General features: G+C 35.3%; 3 protein-coding genes across 4 annotated transcripts; 1 reads left to right on the top strand and 2 right to left on the bottom strand.

The window, feature by feature from the left end:
- Positions 1-1,914: 1,914 nt before the first annotated feature.
- Positions 1,915-8,271, bottom strand: LOC101203578 (peroxisome biogenesis protein 16). Of its 2 annotated transcripts, none has more exons than XM_004144942.3 (8): positions 7,364-8,271; positions 4,512-4,569; positions 3,639-3,855; positions 3,236-3,540; positions 2,873-3,141; positions 2,668-2,735; positions 2,316-2,377; positions 1,915-2,199 (listed from the first exon to the last, which is right to left on the bottom strand). In XM_004144942.3, the coding sequence occupies exons 1-8, from the start codon at positions 7,430-7,432 to the stop codon at positions 2,138-2,140; spliced, it is 1,110 nt and encodes a 369-aa protein (XP_004144990.1). In that variant the 5' UTR covers positions 7,433-8,271; the 3' UTR covers positions 1,915-2,137. The 2 variants fall into 2 exon arrangements, with proteins under 2 accessions (XP_004144990.1, XP_011656685.1); XM_011658383.2 differs by having other exon boundaries at positions 4,496-4,569; positions 7,364-7,455.
- A 206-nt stretch (positions 8,272-8,477) lies between these two features.
- LOC101203822 (ubiquitin-related modifier 1 homolog 2) lies at positions 8,478-14,954 on the top strand. The gene is made up of 4 exons (XM_004144943.3): positions 8,478-8,630; positions 14,036-14,111; positions 14,231-14,313; positions 14,499-14,954. The coding sequence occupies exons 1-4, from the start codon at positions 8,608-8,610 to the stop codon at positions 14,614-14,616; spliced, it is 300 nt and encodes a 99-aa protein (XP_004144991.1). The 5' UTR covers positions 8,478-8,607; the 3' UTR covers positions 14,617-14,954.
- A 726-nt stretch (positions 14,955-15,680) lies between these two features.
- Positions 15,681-21,324, bottom strand: LOC101204751 (ATPase ARSA2). Its single transcript, XM_004153618.3, has 7 exons — positions 20,841-21,324; positions 20,412-20,530; positions 19,865-20,015; positions 19,423-19,533; positions 16,973-17,111; positions 16,774-16,889; positions 15,681-16,076 (listed from the first exon to the last, which is right to left on the bottom strand). The coding sequence occupies exons 1-7, from the start codon at positions 21,093-21,095 to the stop codon at positions 15,900-15,902; spliced, it is 1,068 nt and encodes a 355-aa protein (XP_004153666.1). The 5' UTR covers positions 21,096-21,324; the 3' UTR covers positions 15,681-15,899.
- Between the last annotated feature and the right edge of the window lie 1,047 nt (positions 21,325-22,371).

Below are 22,371 nucleotides of genomic sequence, written 5' to 3'. Positions count from 1 at the left end.
CATCATTATCTTTTTAGTTTTAGATTCTTTTGTTTTCTTTTTGAAATGAAGTAAGCAGTGCTTAGAAATAAAATTAAAAATTCTGTAAACTGGTAATTGAAAGAATTGTATTGAAAAGTGAGGTATAAAATATAGAGGATGAAGTATGAGTAAAAACATGAGAAAGAAAACATGTAATTTTCAGGTCAGGAAGTGGGGCTTACCAGGTACCAACGAACCAAAATGCATTAGGAAGAAGAAGAAGAAGAAGAAGAGAGTGGCCCCCTTTAATTCCAAGTTAATTGAAAATAAAAAAAGAAAAAGAAAAGAAAAGGAGGTGGGAGGGGGGGATTCACGGGTGGTGGGACCTGGTGGCACTAAATAGCACCGATGAAAAGGGGGAGGGGCCCACACAGCTAAAAGAAAGTAGAATGGGCAAATGGGGCAATGGCAGGCCCCAGTCCCCAGGCCCCAGGCCCCAAGCCCCGGTCCCCAGTCCCCAGTCCCCAGTCCCCAACCCTTCCCTTCCCTTCTTCAATGGGTGTGGTCCACGTCGGTTTTTCTTAATGGGGGTCCCTCCCAAAATGTCCCTACCCCTTTCTTTTCTTTTCTTCTTTCTTTTTAATTTGTTTACAATAATCAGTGGACGTTGACTTCACTTCATAAATTTCTATGCTATTGCAATTCCACACTTCTTTTAATTCCATTTCCCTTCTCCCTCTACTTCTCTCTTTTTTCATTCAACCCTTCCTTCTTCCTTTCCTTGTATTTATCTTTCCAACTTACAATTTATTATCATTTTCATTCCAATCATTTACACTCCCTTTCATTTTATTCCATCAACTTTCTAACTTATTTCAAAACAATATTTGTAAACTTTTTTCAATCAAATTCATAGACATACAATAAATTTAAACCCATGCATAAATAAATAGTAAACTATGCCTGCTCTGTCCTATCCTAGATATATGAATTTAGAGGGCAAAGGCTTCCCAAGTTATTCTAAAAGAAAACAAAACAAATCCAACTTCTTTAACTTTTAATACTAAAACCAATTTTAGGATCAAACACATCTTTGCTCATCTGACCAAGGAATCAATGGTCCTTCTACTCGTTCCATTATAAACAAATTTGAATTTCACCTTAACATAGATGCATAATGTTTTAACACCGTTGAATTATAATCAAATTAGTAGTTTTAAGTTGTGAATTTTATTCATTTTTAAAAAATGGAACCAACTTTCTCACCATTGCTTTACAGTGGGTTTCATCTTTCCCAAGATAACATTTAAAGCCAAATGCAAAAGGCAGAAATAAGTTGGAAGTGTAATAAACAATATTTTAAATACTTCAAAAAGCCATTTTAAAAAGAATGCATCAACCTTTTGGTGCTAAACATATTAAAAGTGTTTTAGATTTGTTATAGAATTGCTCAATTTCTTGTTTTTATTATTATTATAAACAAATGTTTAAAAAGTAACTTTTAATTATTTCAAACACTTTTATTACTTTTGCAAGAATTTTATTTTATCCCAAATCACTATTTCTTTAACAAGAAAATGCTTTGGTCATTTGTATCCATTTCAAAAGACATGTCAAATAAACGCTACTTATTAATGATTTCGTCCATCTCTTTATAATGTTACGTCTTCACCTTCACATCCATTTTGTTCTCTAACATTTACCTTCAATATAGCTCACTTTTTTTTTTTAAAAGCAAAATCTCTAAACTTTTCAAAGAAACAATGTGCATCTTTGTCTAGGTGTTATTATATATGGGAGTCATGAAATACTGTTTTTCTTGACAAAATATCAGATTGTAAAGATCAGCTTGATTGGCAATTGAATATCAACGTACCGATTTTTAATAGAAAATGAATATTAGGGTCAATTACTGCTTTAAATATAATCTATAGTGGACCTAACTTAATTACATATTTGAAATAAAGCTACCAATATAAAATTTTCAAACTAAAAAAACATTTTATTTCACCAGCAATTATACATAGCTATATTACCACACAAAATAGTTCAATACAAAAATAAACATCACAAAATATTCCTATGAAGAGTAGAAAAAAGAAGAAACCAGGAGGGAAAACTTTGAAGCTTCATTCAAGGACCAGAAAAGTGTAAACTCCAATTTCCCTCTCTCATCTTATGAGGCTGACATGTAAGTATATCTTGTCTGAGCTCCAACAATAAGCTCCACAATTTTTGCTGCACATCAACACAGTTAAAATCAGCCATTATTTATAGTAACAGATCTGAGAAAATTGCATAATCTTAATAAACACTAAAACAGTAAAACTATCTCAAATCTATGCATTTAGAACCTGTGAGGAATCCAACAAAAGGTACAGGTTCCAGAACTTTTTCGGCCCCTTCAAGTTTTTGCCTGAAAAAAATTCAACAGAAACGATTACAATTCAAAACTACAAATCCAGGATTCAAAAAGTACCTAAACCATAAAAACATAAAACTGAATAACATCTCAAACGTTATCATTAAAGAGTTTATGGGATCAGTTTAAATACTAAACCACAACAACCTAATATTACACACTGGTAACTAACTAAACAAAAGGTTACAATCTAAAAGAACTTTAAAGAACCGAAAAGTTCTGAAGCAAAACTTAACGAAAAGACAACAAACTAAATCAAATACGTGGTTACATCACAGATGCACCTTGTATATCTCTCAAAGAATGGGTCTCTCATGAGGTAAAATGCCCAGAGCATCTTCCGTCTTCTCAGCTGAAACAAATAAAACATGCTGGATGTTAATACGAGAATTATAGTTTAGAGACCATGCACACGTCTTTTAACCTGAGGAAGTTATTATGTATGAGTATGACAATCAAATTCATGGATTTTGAATGGGAGAACCCAACCTCGTCCTTCTCAGAGTCAGAAAGGCATGGTCTTTGATCTTTTCTACTTGCTGAAGCTGAGGTAGCATATGATAGAAAGCTTGTCCCGAGGAGGTCCACAGCCAGAGAAAGAAACCAAGGAGTCCACGACCGACTCCCATACTTGCGGATTAAAAGAACGTAAATTAGCGGTCTGGCTATAAAAAGTACTTCTCCAGTAATGAAAAGAGCCCCACGATGACCCTGTTCAGACAAAATAGTGGAAAGTGTAGGCCTCTCAGGTATCGTAGCTGTAGAGACACAATGAATTGTCAGAGGACATTCCCAACAAAAGTCGAGCAAGTTGGGATCATAATCAAACAAACTGATAGTATTCATAGGAACCTGGAGGATTCAATATTGCATGCTGGTGTTGAACCCGGTACGACCATGCTGGTGGTGAAGTCATCCGAGCATTTTCCCCAAACCTGCTTAATGCAGATAATGCCCTCCCTTCTAGATTCCATGGACTATGTCCGTTAAGATCTCCTGAAAAGCCAGACGCATGATGCCCGCCATGCTTTGTAAAAGCATTAGCTTTGTGATGAGAAGTTGAAGTTTCCAGATGCCTTTCACTATTTGTTGTTTCGCCTCCTTCAAGAAGTATCTTGTACCCACTATTCTTGAACAGAGCTAATCTAAATAGTACCCTGAAATCCAACAACTAGGAATGAAAATGCAAAGAATATGCAATAAAAATGTATCTGAAGATACAAAGATGGCACTCCCACACTCAAGTGTGTCTTACTTCATAGCCTCTGTAACAGCAATAAAGTTCCATCGTTTATCATCACCATAATATTGTTGTGCAGCAACCTCAATCAATGTTTCCAAGTTTTTCAGAGCAGATATGCACAATGAATAAGGAAATGAAGATGGCACAGTTGCGTTTACATGCATCTGGGTTGGAGCTGTTTCAATTATGTGTTCATTGACTGCAGTGATAATGCCAACAGCGGCAGAAACTGCAGAAATCCCTAAACTAATTAATAACAGATTGGAAATTGCAAATGATCCACTTAGTTCAAGTAAAAAAGTTAAGAACAAAGAAGCCAGTAACCAGTGTTCATTTCACAAGAAAATGGCAGAAAACAACAATGTAGTAGTTAATTAATTAATTTCACATATTTGTTGGTACCAACTCGCAATGCAGGGAGAATGGGAGATACCTTCCAGAGTTCCTAACTTCAAACCCCTAGGAGGCTAGGATGAAAACAGAATTACTCTCTTTTAAACAAAAAAGAAAAGGAAAAAAAAGAAGCCTTGCTGGCTATCAGAATTGGAGGATGAAACTTCCACAAACGTTAATTGAGGAAGGCTAAGAGCATAATGCAAGAAGTAGGCCAGCACCCCAGTTAACAAAATATATAAAACAATGTTAAAGTGAAAAAGAGTTGAAAGTCCGTTCTATATTTCTATTTTTAGGGAACAAAGTGGACCTCTTCGTTTTTGTTTAAATCAAAATAAAATGGGTTTTGAATCTTTGATATAGGCTTCTGTAAATTTATAACTTTTATAAGTAAGAAAAAATAAAGACATGCATTTTCATCAACAGGGACCCGGACACCACAAATTCCAAGCTAAGAAGAAGCAGTCAAGTGTTACCAAAGTTTCACAAAACCTGCTTCTGGTCCTATTTCTGAATCAGAAAACCGTTCAGGAAGAAGCCACGTCAAACCCTGCACCGTATTAAGAACCATATAAGAGGTAGAAGTTTACAAATTTATACGTCATTATTACTCTCAGTTCTACAAACAGTTGACTTTAACAGTTTTAAAAAACTGATGAGTAATTAAGCTGCAAAATGTCAAACAAATATGAAATGACAAAAATACATCATGCACCATTGTATAATGGCACTGTTTCTTTTCTAAGATAACCACTTTCAATAAAATAAATGAAAGGAAAAGCTTGCCTGAAATCACTAATCAGTCAGTGTAAGAAAAAAAAATGCTCTTATCCATTCATCACTTGCCAAAATAGCATACACACACACGCATTAACATACAAGAAAAACGAGTCCCTTCTAAGAAAGGAAATCTATACACCATAAAGAATAATTAATTATTCTTAACAAACTCAAATAAACAGTTACGCTTTCCTCCTCAAGTAATTAGCCAAAAAATTTACCTCAAGTTACAAAAATAGTTCAATTGAGCTGATTTGGAGCTTTCATGAAAATACCTCCTATTCGCCAATCTTCACAAATAGAAACAAAGACTTGTATTTTCTCATAAACAAATGGTAATCAACTTTTATATGTTTGGATTAATTTATATAATACTAAATGCACCAGTCGAGTTGGTCCTTTTATATGGTTTTGGTTTTATGCATTGCTGGTTTTCTCATCCGTTCGTTGAAGTTGGAGTTGTTTCTCCCTCCCTTAGCTTGTATCCATCGTTTGTCCTAATCACATAGATGTTTTTCTCATAGTTTCACATTCAGAGGGTGTTTGGAGTTCCGTTCAAATCCAATATGTTCAGTTATGGGTTGTACTCTGATGTATTTGCTTTACTTTTCTTGATTAGTTATATTATGGGTTACGATTGGTTGTATTTACTTTATTTTGCTTATTTTGTTTCATTGTATTTTGAGCATAATTCTTTTTTTCATTTCATCAATGAAAAGTCTCATTTCTTATATATACACATAATAGATTGGAAGTAATATGAAAAAACTTAATTGGCTTAGCACAATTTTCCTAAAATGAATATCTAGTAGAACCCTAAATTAATCATAGGATTATGTATCCATACAAGAGACTTAAATGAACACGATGGATAGGCTTTTGAAAGGAACGTCCCTTTGGAGGCATCTCTTGCAAGTCATTCCTTAGGATTTTGTTGGATCTCTCTTCTGTTGGTGAGTTGGTCTTTGATGTTTTACAGAGGATCAAGATTCCAAAAAAACTCAAGTTCTTTTAGTGGTAAGTTTTTATTGGTCGTGTAAACATGATAGATAGGCTTTTGAAAACGTCTGCCTTCGTTACTGGGTCCTTTCTGTTGTATTATTTGTCGACAAGCAAGGAAAATCTGGACCACCTTCTCTAGGAGTGCCAGTTTGCGAGATATGTGTGAAATGACTTCTTTTATGAGATTGATTTATCCCTTGCTCATCAGAGGGATGTTTGTTTGATGATTGAAGAGTTCCTCCTCCATCTGCCTTTCAAAGAGAAAGTTGTTTTCTTTGGTTTGTGTGCGCATTGTTGTGGGATTTTGGGAGAGAGGAACAATAGAGTGCTTCATGGTGTGGAGAGGGACCCTAGTGAAGTTTGGCCTTTGGTGAGGTTTCACGTCCTCTTTGGGTTTTAGTTTCAAAGACTTTTCATAATTATTCCCTAAGCAAAAAACTTACTTAATTGTAATCTCTTTTCTTGGTGGGGGTTTTTTTGGGCTGTTTTTCTAACTTGATTCATATGTCTTGTATTCTTTCCTTTTTTTTCCCCTCAATGAAAGCAATTGCTCTCTCTCTCTCTCTCTCTCTATATATATATATATATAAATCCTCCAACAAGTTCAATGGCCTTCCTCTAATCCTTCCCAATTAGCAAATGAAAACTAATCCAACCTTGATATTTCCATAATCTTTAAACAAGATTCCACCACCCTAGTTCTATTTACAAATGGCAAGAAAATTGTTCTACAACTCTAGAGAAGATCATATACTGACAATACAGTATCGATTGAATAACCATGTCTGACAAAGTACAGTGATTCATCTTTGGGCATTCTATTCAATTTCTCTCATTGAAAGGAAATTCCAATAGGTTGTTTTGAACTATAATGAGGCCAAAACCAAGCAATAAATGATCAATTACAGGGGGATACAATTGCTTGTGATCAAACAGTTAGAAAAGGCTCACTCACTAACGTGCAAACAAATTGGTATTTTCTTAAGAGCACACCCGTATAGTTAAATACCTAAACAACTTACACACAAACCATAAAAAACATCCAAATTATATCTAAGAATAAGATCCATACGAACTCAATGACGATTAGGTCTGTGTTTTAACAGTAAACGCACCTAAGTGCAGTTTCCCTAAACTTTCTTCAATTCAAAACTGAAATAATGTCGGCAATCGACTAGTGGTAAGCATTCAAAACTAGTTAAACTGGCCGTAGTTCAACAATCTTCATTTTTAAAGAATTAACAATTGAAGAAAGCAACTTAATGGTCTTTGTGCTCATGACTATCAGATATATGGATAGGATAGCATCTGTTGGCAATTTACTCCTTTTTGTGAAAAAAAAAAAAAAACTGAAATCCACATCATGACATACATGCCAACATGCCATCTAGCTGCAGATGATGATTGAAGTAAACTAGTTGCAAAGCTAAAATAGCCTAAAAAGAAAGAAATAGCACTCAACAGAAAATGTAAAAAAGCTATAAAAAGAGATTAAAGAAGAAAGAAATGAACCAAATCAAATCGCAAATGAGATCAAATAGAGAAAACAGCAAGTTTCTTACATTCGCAAGAGACTCAAAAGAGTGAAGATAGTCTCTGTTATCCCTAACCCACTTCCTGTAAGCTTCCATGAGTTGAAAAACTCAGAACGCAGCGGCGAGAAAAGAAAGAAACACTTGAATCGTCCAAACACCTAGTACAGACTAAAACCGTGTGATGCAACGAGAAAAAACTCCCTCATAGTCAGCCAAAAGAAAACTTCCGTCTTAATTGGGAAGCTATTGAGGGGGATATGGGAAGGAAGTTCAAGGCAGAAAAAGGAAGTGTTGGGGTTTGTAATGGAGGGTTCCAAAATCGCGGAAGAGGAGATTTGAGAGCAGAATCGGAGTTTTTCAAGGGTGGAAGGAGGAAGAAGGTCGGAATTCTGAAGGGGACGGGTTACGATTTGGGATGCACTTCCTTTCCTCCGAACAACTCAATTTCTTTCGAAATAGGAGACGAAACCAAACTGGAATTTGTAATCTTGATGAAACCCACAACTCCCAATTACCGCTGCCAATCGTAAAAAAACTCCATTATCGCTCTATAAAATTGGTTCCAATTGTTCATCATATTCCATAGAGAGAGAGAGACACACACACGCGCTCACACACACAATTCACAAACTAAAACTAAACGTCAAATAACCTTTACGAACAAACAAAAAAAAGTTATATCTTTATCTATTCTATTGCCGCAAATATCTATAATTCTACATTGGGACTACAAAAATTGTAGTCTTCTTCTTTTTTCCCTTTCATTTCCTTTGATATGCATCATTATTTCCCACTTTTTATCAACTACTTCGGGATGCCAAAAATATAATCTGGCTAAGTTTTTTTCTTCATATACTTTTGCAAACATGGCATCAATTTCAAATTATTAAAACGAAACATTGTAGTAAGAGCTAGGGTTGAGAGGAAGTGAGTGAAGCAAAAATTGAGTTTTAAAAAGTTGGATCAACATTAGAAAGTGGAAGTGAAAGATTAGAGAGTTGATTGATATAGTGTAATAATATTAGTAGGATGTATTTATAACCAATTGACAAAATGTTTAATCGTAAATAAATAAACAAGTTATGAAGTATTGATAACGAAGTTACCTCCTTCTAACGTCTAAGGGTCGAGTCCTATTAAAAATAAATAAATACATTTTAAAATAACAACTTTTGCGAGGACTATATAAATATTTTGTACTCTAACTCAAAGCTGTGATCTTTGTCTTCTTTCTCTCCAGGGTTTTAGGGTTCCGCGGAAGGAATTTGAAAATGCAACTGACTCTTGAATTTGGGTAACTCTCTCTCTCTCTCTCTCTCTCTTCTCCAACTCTACTTGGAATTGGTTAGTCAGATCCTGAGCAACTAAACTGTGATCCCGGAACACAAAATTTCAATGGCTTTCGTTTCCGCGGAGGTCCGAAATCAGAATAAATATCGCACTCAATCGTGTTTTTATCTTTTTTTCGCACCTTACAAACTTTAATTGCTCTATCCGTGTTTATCCTTAAAAGATTGATTGTTTTCTGAATTTGAACAAACTATTACCTTCATGAACTTTGTGCACTAATCCGGTATCGCGATATTGTTGTTTGCGTTTAACTGTCAATGGTTCAAAATTAACTCGCATTCTATGGAGGTTATTGGAATCAAAACATAATTTTGTTTGAATGTCCCATTGCTTCATTGCCTCCATATCATAGTCATTCTCGATCTGTCCCTTCATCTAACATCTTTTTAAGCATGCTCCAGATTGTAAACGACGCTCAGTTGTTATCTCATAGGATTGTATATAAGTTGGATAGCTATAATGAGTTCTTCATCATTTTCAACTTCTATTTGTGTTATGTTGAACTTTTTGGCTGGATTGCATTGTTTGCTATTTATAACCATCGGGTATATCAGATCCAATTGCATGTGTTGTTTCAACAATTCATCAGCGTCTGGTGGCAAATTTTGATCTCAAGCATTGTTTTTACTCCATTTGTAGTGCCTCTGTTTCCTCCTCCCCACCAAAACTAAAAAGAAGGAAAATAAATAATGTGGCAGTACTGTCAGTGTCTTAAGTATGTGGTATAAACTACCAAAGGGATTTTGAATGAATATTATTCTGCCTCCAAAGGGAGGGTTGGGCTTTATTTATTGAAGATTTAATACAAAGTTAGTTACTAAGTAACTAACTGATTTGTTTACACGATAATCCACCCCCCTCCCCCCCCACTAGACTCGCCCTTGAGCTGGGTCAGCAAGCTGGAACCCATCTGGGGTGTGGTATTTCTTTAAGTCTACCACATTAAAAACTGGGTTGATATTCAACTCTTCTGGTAATTCAATCTTGTAGGCATTAGGATCATATTTTGTTAGCACTTTGCAAGGGCAATCTGCTTATCTTTCAACTTTCTGTAACTGTAAGTTCCGGCTGGGAACCTATTTTTTCTTAAGAGTGCCATAACAAGGTCTCCCACTTGGAAGTGAACTTCTCTTCTCTTCTCTTCTCTTCTTATCTTTCTCTTCTTTAGGAGCTGTATTTTTTATTAAGTGATCATAGACTTCTTTAGAAGCTTCTGTACACGGTCTGCCATCTCTTCTGCTTCATTTTGTATATCTACACCAGTAGGTAAGCTAGTTATATCTACACCAGTAAGTGTAGTGTAGTGATGTAAATCAATACCTACTATCTTCTAGTTTCTTTTTTAATTCACTGTTAGTTAGCTAAACTACTTAGTTACCATGTAACCAACTTGTACAGAATTTCTCAATAAATAAAGCATCTTCCAAATATTCATAAGAATCGGTAGGGGAGAATATAGGCTGGCATTAGTTGTAGTCTCTTTAGCTCTTTGGCATACGACACATCTTTTCACAAAGTTATTAGTATCCGTTCTTGCTTATGGCCAGTGAAATCTTGGGTTGATTAAATGGAAAGTTTTATCTTGACCAAAGTGACCAGCTAGGCCTCCAGCTTGAGCTTCTTTGATTACAACTTCGCTTAGCGTTGTATGAGGAATACATAGCTGATCTCCTATGAAGTGGAATCCCTCAATAATATGGAAATCTTCCATATGAAGATGGTCAGTGCAGTTGTGCCATATTTTCCCAAAATCTTCGTCATTTTCATACAATCTAGGAGATTATCAAAAGAAATGATCTTGGCCAAAAGGATGGTTAATAAGGTGCCTTTTCTGCTCAAAGCATCAACTACCTTATTCTTTTTCCTGGCTTGGTGTTTGATGGAGAACTTGAAATGTGGGATGTAAGATATCCAGTGGGTGTGCAAAGAGAAATCATCCATGAGTAAGACAAACTTTTTGGATAATAGGTAGTGTTCCCATTGCTTCAAAGCCCTCACAAGAGCATAGAATTTCTGCTCATAGGTACTCTATGATTGTCTAGAAATGCTAAGCTTTTCACTAAAGGACTCCACTGGATGGCCTCCTTGGGATAAAAGAGTGATAAGTGCCCACTATGTTTGTTGACACAAAGCTAGAGGTCCTTTTAGGATCCTTGCAAACCTAGAATCTATGATGGTCACTCTTAGATCCTAAGACAACTCATTCCATGAAATTTTTTATCAAAACTAATCCAATGAATTGATTTTTAACATCAAATCTAAAGCAAGATTTGCAAAAGATAACACCAAAAGGGTTGAATAAGCACAAGCTTTTAATATTGATATTCTACCTCTTCAAGAGCATTACAAGTCATTTTATAGGCTAAATGGTCATGCATGGGGTAGAAGCCCAATAGCCATTCACTTAAATGCTAATTAAAGAAAATACATGCATGGGGTGGAAGCCTAATAACCATCCAAATATACTTAAAATGCCTTTTAAAGAAAGCAAGACCTAGGAACTTAACATAAGATTGCATACTAAATTAGAGGTTAAATTGAAAAACTAAAAAAAATGTAGAAAGTCTTAACAATGCCTTCAATAACTCTTCTAAGATTTTTCCCGTGCCATGTTTAATCCATTCTCATCTTGACTCATTGAACTAACATTGTATATAATTTTTTGCTCAAAATTATTTGTCGCTTCATGTGAATTTGCTAGCTTTTGAAGGTGCAATGTAAAACCCTATGGAATCTTCTTTGCCTTGCTTTTTGTAATTGGTTCTTTGGGCACATTCAAAGGTTCTATTGTTGAATTCACATCAAACAACCCCTATTCGGGCTCCATAAGCATCCACAGCAACTTCAAAAGGATTATCAAACTTGGGAAGCTTCAAAACTGGATGAGTTCTGAGTTTCGGTTTAATGATGTTAAAACTGTCTAGTTGGCATCTTCCCTACAGCAAATCATCCTTTCTTCAAGTGGTTCATTATGGGAGATGTTAGAGAGCTAAAACTCTTTATGAATTTTATGTAAAAGGATTCCAATCCCATGAAAGCTCACACATCTTTTATTAACTTCGGAATTAGCCAATTAACAATAGCTTCAACTTTTGCCTCTTCCATCTTTACTTGATTTTTGCCGATCATGAAGCCTCGGAATGATGTCTCCTCAATTCAAAATGCACATTTCTTCATATTGATGTATAACGCGTTCTCCTCCAAAGCTTTGAACACTAGCTTTAGGTGCTGATGTGGTCTTCCTCATTTCTGCTATACACTAAAATATCGTCAAAATAAACAACAAATTTGTTTAAGGAGTGGAGTACTTGGTTCATTAGGCACATAAATGTGCTTGGGGCATTGGAAAGGCCAAAATGCATCACAAGTCATTCAAACAACCCTTCATTTCAGTGGTGGTCTTCCATTCATCTCTAGGCCGAATACGAATTTGTTGGTAACCGCTCTTCAATTCCACCTTCGAAAAAATAAGAGTTCCCCTGAATTGGTTTAGTAAATTGCTAATTCGGGTAGGGAAGCGGTATTTGACTGTTATTCAGTTAATGACCCTGCTATCAACACACATTCTTCATATTCCATCCTTTGGAGTTAACAATGTCGGTCGCACAAGGGCTCATACTTGGCTGTATGTGGCTTTTTTTCAGGAGCTCTTCAATATGTTGGTGTAGGATGGCATATTCATTTGGGCTCATTTTGTAATGAGGAAGATGAGGAAGCAAGGATCCAGGCAAGAGGTCAATACTATGTTGAATATCTCGCAAAAGGAAGGAGCTTTGAAGGTTCATCTTTGATACGTGGATATTGATCCGATAGATCTTGGATTTTCAGAGGAGTCATTTAAAGCATGGCCTGCAATAACAAGACCCAAAATATCGGTTTCTTTCTCTCTATCAAATTGCTTTCCACTTACGATGATAAAGAGATGGTTGCTCGAATGCTTTGCATTGATGCCATCCTCATTCTTTTTATTGACCGAAAGTAAGATCATTTTCTTATTCATTCACTGAAACTCGTACGTGTTCTCTCCTTTTATGTATTGACTAAGTGTCATATTGTCAAGGCCTCCCAAGTCCCAAGTAGAATATGGCTGACGTCCATATCAAGCACATCACACACAATCCGGTCTTTGCAGCTTCCTCCAAATACTGCTCATTCTCCATCAAATTTGTATGAGCTCCCAAACAATGGAATTCTTCAATATAATCAGTCATAGCTCGACCTCCCTGTCGACAGCTTTGGTATTGATTATAAAGTGTGTGTTCATAGGAGGGTGAAATCTTGCCTTCATTAGTTTTTTCATTTTCTTCCATGCAATAAGGTCTTTTACCATTTCTTCTCCTATTCACCTCTACTTGCTCTCACCATGCTGACGTGCCAACTTTTACCTTTAGTGCTACTAAGTGAGCCTTCTTTCTTTTCGCCATATTCATACAGTTGAAGTTCTCGGTATTCTTTAGCCAATCTAGAAAAATCACAATGTTCCTCTTGCGATCATAGTTACATTAATCTTCATTTTATGATTAGTAGGTTCTCTGCTCCTTTCACTATAATGAGCTTGGAATTTTCTCCCATAGCCATTGTTTTCTCTAACTTGCTCCTCATCATTCAAAAAACTCCAATCTTGAAATTCTTGGAATCTTAGAAGCGGTTCTTGATGTTCTTGATTGGGACTTCGATCTTGTGTCATCTTCCTTCTTGATCATTTCATCTTAATCTTTGTCGTCCAGCTCCATGAATGCCACATTGTCCCCACTGATGAACCATCTCTGGTCGCTCTTTAGGGATTTTTCTTGAGGAGTTGTCGCATCTAACCTTTGCAAGACTTCATTAAATGCTCTCTCAATTCTCTCCATTGAAGCTTCCACTGACAACAAGCATCTGAAGGAGGTTCCTGGAGAGAGGACGGGGTATCTTCTGCATCTTGATTCTGAGCAGGTTGCTCAGCTGCCACCGGTTGCATTCTATGCCGGATAGGCATAGATCCCAAGAGCATAAATGCTCTGATACCATTTTGGTGTAAACTACCAAAGGGATTTTGAATTAATATTATTATGTCTCTGGAGGGAGGGTAAGCTTTATTTATAGAAGATTTAATACAAAGTTAGTTACAGTAACTAACTGATAACTAATTGAATTGTTTACACCAGTATGGTTTTCTGCAATATTACCAATGATATTTCCATACACTTCTAGGTTGCATTATAATTTGAATCTTTTATGAATGTAAAAGGTGGAAGGGAAAATCTATTAACGGGGGTACATTTACGAAGAATATCACTTACTGGATTTTATTTTTCAAGCTAGTATTTATACGATGGACATGACATTAATATTAGACTTTAAATGCAGTGGGGGGCTGGAGTTACTATGTAACTCTGTAAAGATCCATAATGTCAGCATTGATCCCGAAAATGGAGTGGGAAAGGTAAACTATATTTTTCAACTAGTTAGTGAAAGATCCAAGTCAACATCAGATAAAACTTCCGTACTTTATCCCTCTGTTTATTGAGCAAGTTTAATGTTTTCGTTTGAAATTGTTCTCAGTTCATTATGAAGGATTTGCTCTCTTGGGTTCGATCTAACCTGATCAAGGAACGGCCGGAAATGTTTATGAAAGGCGACACCGTGTAAGTTGTAAAAGAAACATCTCGTTATTTTATAAATTTTGTTTCATATTTTGGATAAGTATTAAGATATAGGAACACATTTGAATGAGAGGAGAACATGAAAGTGGGTAGCAGAAAATTTGTCAAGTATTGTGATTAGTATTAAATTTGTAACTGATTGTGTGATGGTTTCAAATGTCCTGCAGAAGACCTGGTGTTCTGGTGCTTGTAAATGATTGTGATTGGGAGCTTAGTGGGCAGCTTGACACAACATTGGAAGAGAAAGACGTGGTAGTGTTCATATCCACCTTGCATGGAGGCTAGCTTCTTCAGTAAAACCTTTTTCATTATGTATCTACTAAACAGTCTGTATTTTTTATAAACTTCCTCCCACCATATGATATGGACACATTATTACCTTAAAATGTATACATGGTAATCTCGATCAAATTTTGCTCTGAGGCTTGTGAAATCATTTCTTTGGGTGGATACTCATGTTGATTAACTGAATAAAGTTGAAGGAAGGGTATATTTTAGGACGTGTTAGTTATATTCTAAGTTTCTATTGTTTCAACAGTTCTTTTCAGTCTTTAAAAAAGACAGTCCTGTTGTAGTTCGTGAGGCCACACGTGCCTGCATTCTTCAACTATTCTTGATGGATATCCTGGTTGCTGATCTTTAAATTCTTTTAGCCAATTCTTAATTTTTGTTTGTTGAATGTGTGAGTTCTTTTTTTATTTTTTATTTTTTATTTCTTGTCCTCGAACCTACATCTTCGAGTTCTATTATGATTTCAATGAAAAAGTTAATGAAAGGGTTGTTAAAAATATATTAAAAGTTAAAAGGGTTAAGATGAAAATTACGAAATTGAAACAATAGAAACATGATCGAATGTAATTATATGTTTTTCAAGTGGAGGTGGATTTTTTTTTCCCAGAGCCTCATGAAAAATGATGAAAATGAAAACAAGGAGTCTCGAAGGTTTCTGTCTTATTTAAATTACAAGCTTAGTAAAATGGTTTAATTGAAAATTTCAATTTGTACTCGGTAGATTATGGATATGAACTTCAAAATGTGTGCAAGGTTTTCACACTTTCGACCTTTGGTCTATTTGTAAAACTCACATATCCACCAGAAAGAAATTGATTTATAATTAAGAGTTCAACTGGTTTCCCTTTTTGTAAACAGAAAAGAACTGAATATTTGAGAGAAGGGGAATATTAAGACACAAAAATAAAGCTTCAACATATTAGATAAATGTAGAGATGTATCGGACAAAACTAAAAATTCCTAATATTTGATAGCCATTTGAATCTCCCAATTTTGGAATGGTCTCTCGTGATGTCAGCTACCGTTAGGAAATAAAACTTGAAAACAAAAGATGAAGAAAATGGAATAATGAATGAACTATATATTAACCAGAAAATGGATACTCCAAAATAAATAAAAGCTAATTAAAAAGCAGCCTACGCATCATTGTTTAACCTGGGATGCCACTTTCGAGATTATAATTCACGAAAAATAAATTCAAAGAAAAGATGAACAAATAAAAACAAAAGACAAAGGAAAATAGGGAGTTGGGGAAAAGAAAGGGTGTGGTGGGGGCTCTACGCCTTTTGCTTCCCTTTTCTAATTCTATCAAGCTCAGTTTCAGCATCATTCAGTTGCTGCTTCAACGTTGATATTTTCCTCTCCAATTCTTCTATTGAATCTCTGCTGGTCGTTGGTTCATATGGGCTCGAAAAATGACCTGAAAAGTCCTTTAGAGCTTCAACCCCAGTCACCTACAATACAATCCACAACAAGTTTAGAAATGATAACAACTCTTGATAGTCCTTTTTTTTTTTCCAGTTTCTGTTTCTGTTTTCAAAAGGGCTTTTAATATCACCATTCATGAGTAAGATCGATACGACAGAGATCTCAAGTAAAATGCCAACCTTTAGGTATAACCTTGAGTAGACGATGGGCGTATACAATTCATAATGTGCGTGTATTTATTTATATATATATATATATATATATATATGTTTCAAGTGCTAAGAAAGTTATTCTAAACAGGTCAGACCTGTTGAGAAAAGTTACTGCTTAATATAAATATAGCGTCAGGTGAATTAGAAAAGGGGCAGGGTACCAATGGTATTTCTGCCTTCTGCTTTCAAGGTCTACCAAACTTCAATGATTACAAATGAGAGAACAACAGATTTAGAAAACTAAATATAAACTTACTAATATATATATATGTATGTATGTATTATTTGTTCTAAAAGAGCATCCAGCAATTTTTCAAGATTATTCTTGAACAGCCCCCAAGTGCCTTTTCCATTCAAGATATAGAACTAAACCCAATGCCAGACATGAAAGAATAAAGCCCTATATTTTGACTTGAGAACCATCAATCAAATATTACCACAGAATTTTATGGACTAAAGACTAATCTTGATATATAGAGACATCCCCAAAGATAGCACATTTTAATTGTACCTCTTGAGGCAGCAATGGCAACTTGGTGATGTGGAAGTCATCGTACAACATGTAAAATTGGTCGAGATATTTCTGCTGCATCCGCATTCTTGCTTTCAGTAACTTGGATTCAACATCTAAAATGGCAGGCACATTACAGTTAAGAAACAGAGAAGATCCAAATCGTTTTAGAAAATATATATGGATTCAATAGTCGAACCTTCCTCATCAAAAAGTACTTGATTAATGATAATATTGTGAGTATCGATCTCAAACTTGGTAAGTTCTTGAACTAGTCTCTCTGTTTCATAAAGCGAGAGAAACTCGGGAATGCAGACACAGACAAATGTTGTCAAATCCTGCAAACAGAGAATTTTTAGGTTGAACAAAGCTTTTGTTGAGACAAAAAAAATGTTTGAGGTTAAAAACAGGCCACAAAAGGAGTCTCAAGGTTAACCAGACAAATACACAAGTACACCTAGCATATGTGGGAAAATGGGGATTTGAACCTCCAACCTTAGGGGAAGGAGTATGTGCCAATTATCGCTTACTGCTGAGCTATATTCATGTTCACTATAAAACCTCAAACTTTAATCCTCTCTCTCATCAAATTCCACACGTTTTCTGTTATATGCTCACCTTTACCCGTACTACAAAATTGAAGAAAAGAATTGAGCTTTAAAAGGTTTAAAAGCTAAAATAGACGACAAAAGTTTTAACGATAAAAGATCAAACTTGCAAAAGTCATGTAACAAATCAACAACCACGTGATGTGTAACCCTTCTTCCAAAGTCCACGTAATTTTAATTGTAGTACTAGAGCAGTTCTCATACATATTTTTCAAAGTCAAAACTATATTATACTTTGGAGGTGCTTGAATGAGGATGGATCCCTGTGACGCAGGGTGGGTTACAAAAGAAGAATACGGGATTTCCTCCACGGATTCTTGCCCAAAGCAAGCTATTATATCCTATACAGGATATCCTGTCAAAGAGATGGAAAAACGCCCACCAGATGGTCTTCAATCATTGAGGTTATAGTTCGTGAGGGGATAGTATTTACACCAAAAAAGAGCCAATTTCTAATAGAATATATGTCTAAATTTTATTTTTGATAAAATTACGAATTTCATTGAGAAAAAAATGAAAGCATACAAAGACATAGAAAAACTAAGCCCACAAAACATCAAAGGGGCCCACTAAAGAAAAAGGGAGAGATCAACCAAGATAGTGCCTAGAATAATTATAAAAAAAAAAAAATTGAAGTCAAAGTTGAAGCCTGCAAAGAAACATGAAACTTAATAAGGTTTCAAACACCGCTAGGCGTCACAATCGCAACTTTTTGAATACGAGATAGACGTTTGTGCAGCACTTGTTCTAACTCGGTGAACTAGTCAGCCGTACTAAATCTGAAAGCCACGGGCAAACTCGCGGTATGATGTAGTCTCCCTTGATATTTTGAGAGAAAATAGTTTTATAAAACGTGAGAAAGAGGAAAACCTTGAAAACATCATTAACGAAAGCATTGAAGACTGGCAATTGCAAGTAAGGGTGAGCATAATTGACCGAAAAACCGAGCCAACCGACCAAGTCAGTCGGTCGGAGAAAGAGGGGTCGATTTTGGAAAGTTTCAAATTGAGAATTTCCAAAAAGTATTTCTAAGTGTTAAACCGACCCAACAAAAACCGACCGACTGACCATTACTCATCGATGTTGAAGTCAGTTTGAACATTTACTAAACCGACTATGATCTATTGTTCCTTTCACCCCAAATATTCCACATAAGAGACAAAGGAAGGACCCTCCTCGCGAAAAATATAGAAAATAGGTCTATGGTTCCACTTAGTTAATAGGAATTAATAAGAATCGATGTTTCACTCTTTCACTAGCCATTCTTTCAATTAGTAGAAATGACTTAACTTTATCTGGGTTTTTATTTTCTTGTTTCATTTTCTTATAGAGACAATGGCTCTCATTAAGGGAAAAATTTGAAAGAATACAACGGCCAAAGAAAAAAACCCCACAAAACCTCTCTACAGAATAACTTAACTTGATCCGGGGTTTTCTTTGTAGTTGTACTACTTGAAATGAGAGGAACCATAGACTTTTCTATGAAAAGCAGAAACCTTGCAATAGGTCATTTTTTTCTGGTGGTCACTTAATGTAAATTGGTTCCCATTTTTTAGCTCTACAGTGTTCCTAAACTATGTCCAATTGAGAAATTTATGTACCTCCTTTGGATTGGGATTTCTCCAACTGTAATTCTTTCAATTATAAGAATAGAAGTTCCGATCAGTTCAGCAATGGAAATTGCATCTAGCAAGTAGCAACTATTGATATTTTACTTTCAAAAACTATGCATGGAAAAAAAAAAGCAGGTATTTATTAACTATGCCCAACTTAATTTTTGTCAACTCCTGCTCTACACTAGTTTCTAATCTATTATAATCTTGAAAACATTGTCCTTGTCAGAAATTTAAGAGAAGTTACAGAGTGTGTTCGCATGTTTCCAATGAACTTCTAAACATAAGACTAGGAGTTCTTTCAGTTTCTTCTAATAGTTGTTCTTGGTTGGAAAAATGCTACTAGGCAAGAAAACAGGAAAGGGTGAAAATAATTACGAGAGAAATAATAATAATAATCACAAATGAGTTTAAAACAGGTGCCTTACAGGATCTTTGAATTGTCTATTAACTTGTTCAATCACATCTCTCATCCCTTCCAGTCTTCCCAGAATTGCATCCTCACCAAACTCGTCATCAACACCAAACATCCGGGTCATCTGTTGCAGAAAGTTTCAGACTAGGTAGTTATCTTTATATTGTAACACAACTTCTGTAGTTCTGGAAACCAAAAGATGGCAAGCAAAATAATTTCTAGGTGTTTTTAAGGTACTTGTCTAAATCACACACACACACACACACAGAAGTGTTAATAAGAATTCTGAAATTTCACATAGCGAATAAGTTGAGGAAATAATGTTACGTCAGATTCTCCAAATGAAACTAATATAACAAAACCCTTAACTTCTTGAGAAAAAGATATGAAAATCAAATGCTCGTGTCTAAAATGCAAAATAATAGCATCATTGTTATCAAAAATAGAACATATACCTGACCCAATAAGCCACCAAATTTACTTTTCAAAGACATTATCTTTGAAAGCCCTTTCTCTAAAGTTGATGGAAATTGCAACAGCCGCAGAGTGTGGCCAGTTGGAGCCGTGTCAAATACAATTACAGAATAATCCATTGTTTGTACTAATCTGGAGACAAACAGTTTGTAAAATATAACCATGTTAATAAACATAAACCTGATACTATTTTATTTTTTCTTTGAACAGAGTGGATAATGATTTGATGGCACAAAATTATTGAGAGCTTCCAGCCCCAATCCAGCCCAACAAAAAATTTATCTTGCAATGGAAGTTTAGTCATGACAAGTGATCACTATGAGTTATGACAAATTTTGCCAGTTTCCAAGTCCCAAGCCGAACATATGGTATATGATCAACAGAGAACCAGATTAACATTTCAGATAGAATAATAACAAGTACTAAAACTCATAGTCCTAGAACTGCCATTTAAACTTCATTTGAAAACCGTACATTATATCTCAAGATTGTAGTATACAGATCAGAGATGAAGAAAAACTTTCTTACTTGAGCATCTCTGCAAAGCTCATTGCCTCATCAATTCCAGGAATAGCATTAGCTAGCTCAGAAAACAAGCCATCCATCCCCTCGCCCACTTCTTCATTTTCCACAGTAGGATCCACCTCCTGCATACCAGTGTTGCTCAGAGTCATCAACAACAATCCACAGCAGGAAATCAGCTAGTAAAATCGTCGAATTGGAACAATAGCATGCAGATATATAATTTTAGGCATTTCTTCCCACCAAATTCTCCAGAACTTCCAAAAAAAAAAGAAAAAACCCCATGTAAAATATCGATATGTAATCAAGATTCAAACCAAACCAACATGAAATTGTAAATCGATGTACATATTGCCTGGGCAACCATGTGCGTAGGGAACCGGATTACAACATGCAAAAGGCTTCAGAAAGGAAAAAGAAAAAGAAGAGACACACCATGGCATATAGATTGGAGAAGCCATTAACCAAGGTGGGTGCCTTGGTGAATCTCTGCTGAAAGGCATCGCTGAGATTGTGAGCCGGGTCGGTGGAGATAATCAAAACAGAGGATCTGACACGGGAGAGAAGAATGGAGAGGATGGAGCTACAGGTGGTCTTTCCGACACCGCCTTTGCCACCAACAAAAACCCATTTAAGAGACTCTTGATCCAGTAGATTCCGAACCGTACCTTCTGGTAATTCTTCAGCCATCTTTTGGGGCTCCCAAAATTATCTCTCTTCTCCTCTCTCTCTCTCTCTCTCTCTAGAAGAGAGACTGGCGACTGGAGTAGGCTTTGAATGTGATCGCGGATTTGGGAATTGGAAGCGAAGAAATGAAGTGGCCGATTTCTTCTTCTTCTTCTTAAGGGAAATCAATTTACAGGAGGAGGAGTTTCGAGTCCGATTCGAGAACAAAAAAAAAGCGATTACCGATTATCTCCACTTACTTCCTTTTTTATTTATTTATTTTATTTATTTTTAAGTATAATAGAACTTCTCGTTTTGCTAATACACATTTTAAATTTAAAATTATATATATGATTTTATCTCGCCACATATTCTAAATTTTATTGTTGCCTAAACTATAGATTTGATTTTATACCTATGTCGTATCGTGTGCAGGAGTATGAGGGACATGCATTTATATGCTTCCAACATTCAACTTGAATCTGTGAAGCAACCAGAGAAAGCAATTGGGTTACACTGCTTTTCGTAAGGATATTTGTTGATTGTTATGCAGTGGAGATGGATCACAAGAAGAGAGTGATGTCTAATATATGATGATTAACAAAGGAACAACCATTTTCAATGTGTTTAATACATTTGTGACATATATTATTGTAAGCAATCACGATGTGCTTACACCATGATTTTCTTATACTCATACACTCTTCTTTCTTCTCTATTGCTTCGTTGGTTTTCTTTCATTATCTGTAAGGAGGCTTGTGTATTAGACTCTGTTTTGTATTATGATATTCTTTTTATTTAAAAATAATAATTATACAATCAGTTACCATAAAAACTATATTGTTAGTTGCACTAATATATATATTTTTAAAAAATAGGGGTATTGCATGAGTTGGGATCCTACTATGGTGATTAAAATTTCCAACGAAGAACGAAGTAAATAACATTGTGAAGATAGTGTGGTGGTGTGTCCAATCGAACCACTTTAACAATTAAGGTCCACTTAGAAGCGTTGAACATCCATCTAAATTCTCAGACAAATTTTAAAAGATAAAATACTATCATTTTTTAGCTTAGTTTTTGGTAAATCACTTTTAAATGAATAATATATAATAAAGAAATTCTAAAATATTATTAATGACTAAGAGAGCTATAGTATAATTCTTCTTATACTCTTGTATTAGAAAAAAAAAATAGAACTACAAAATGATTACTATGGCAAGCAAATTAGGAAAATAAGGCTACATTTTGTAGCATAACAAATGATTTCTGTTCACATTTTTAGACTCTAATTTTTCAT

This window comes from Cucumis sativus, chromosome 6, assembly GCF_000004075.3.
Source record: "Cucumis sativus cultivar 9930 chromosome 6, Cucumber_9930_V3, whole genome shotgun sequence".
In the NCBI taxonomy this organism is placed as follows: domain Eukaryota; kingdom Viridiplantae; phylum Streptophyta; class Magnoliopsida; order Cucurbitales; family Cucurbitaceae; genus Cucumis; species Cucumis sativus.
Note: the sequence above shows the minus strand (reverse complement) of the source record. Positions and strands in the feature narration are given on the sequence as shown.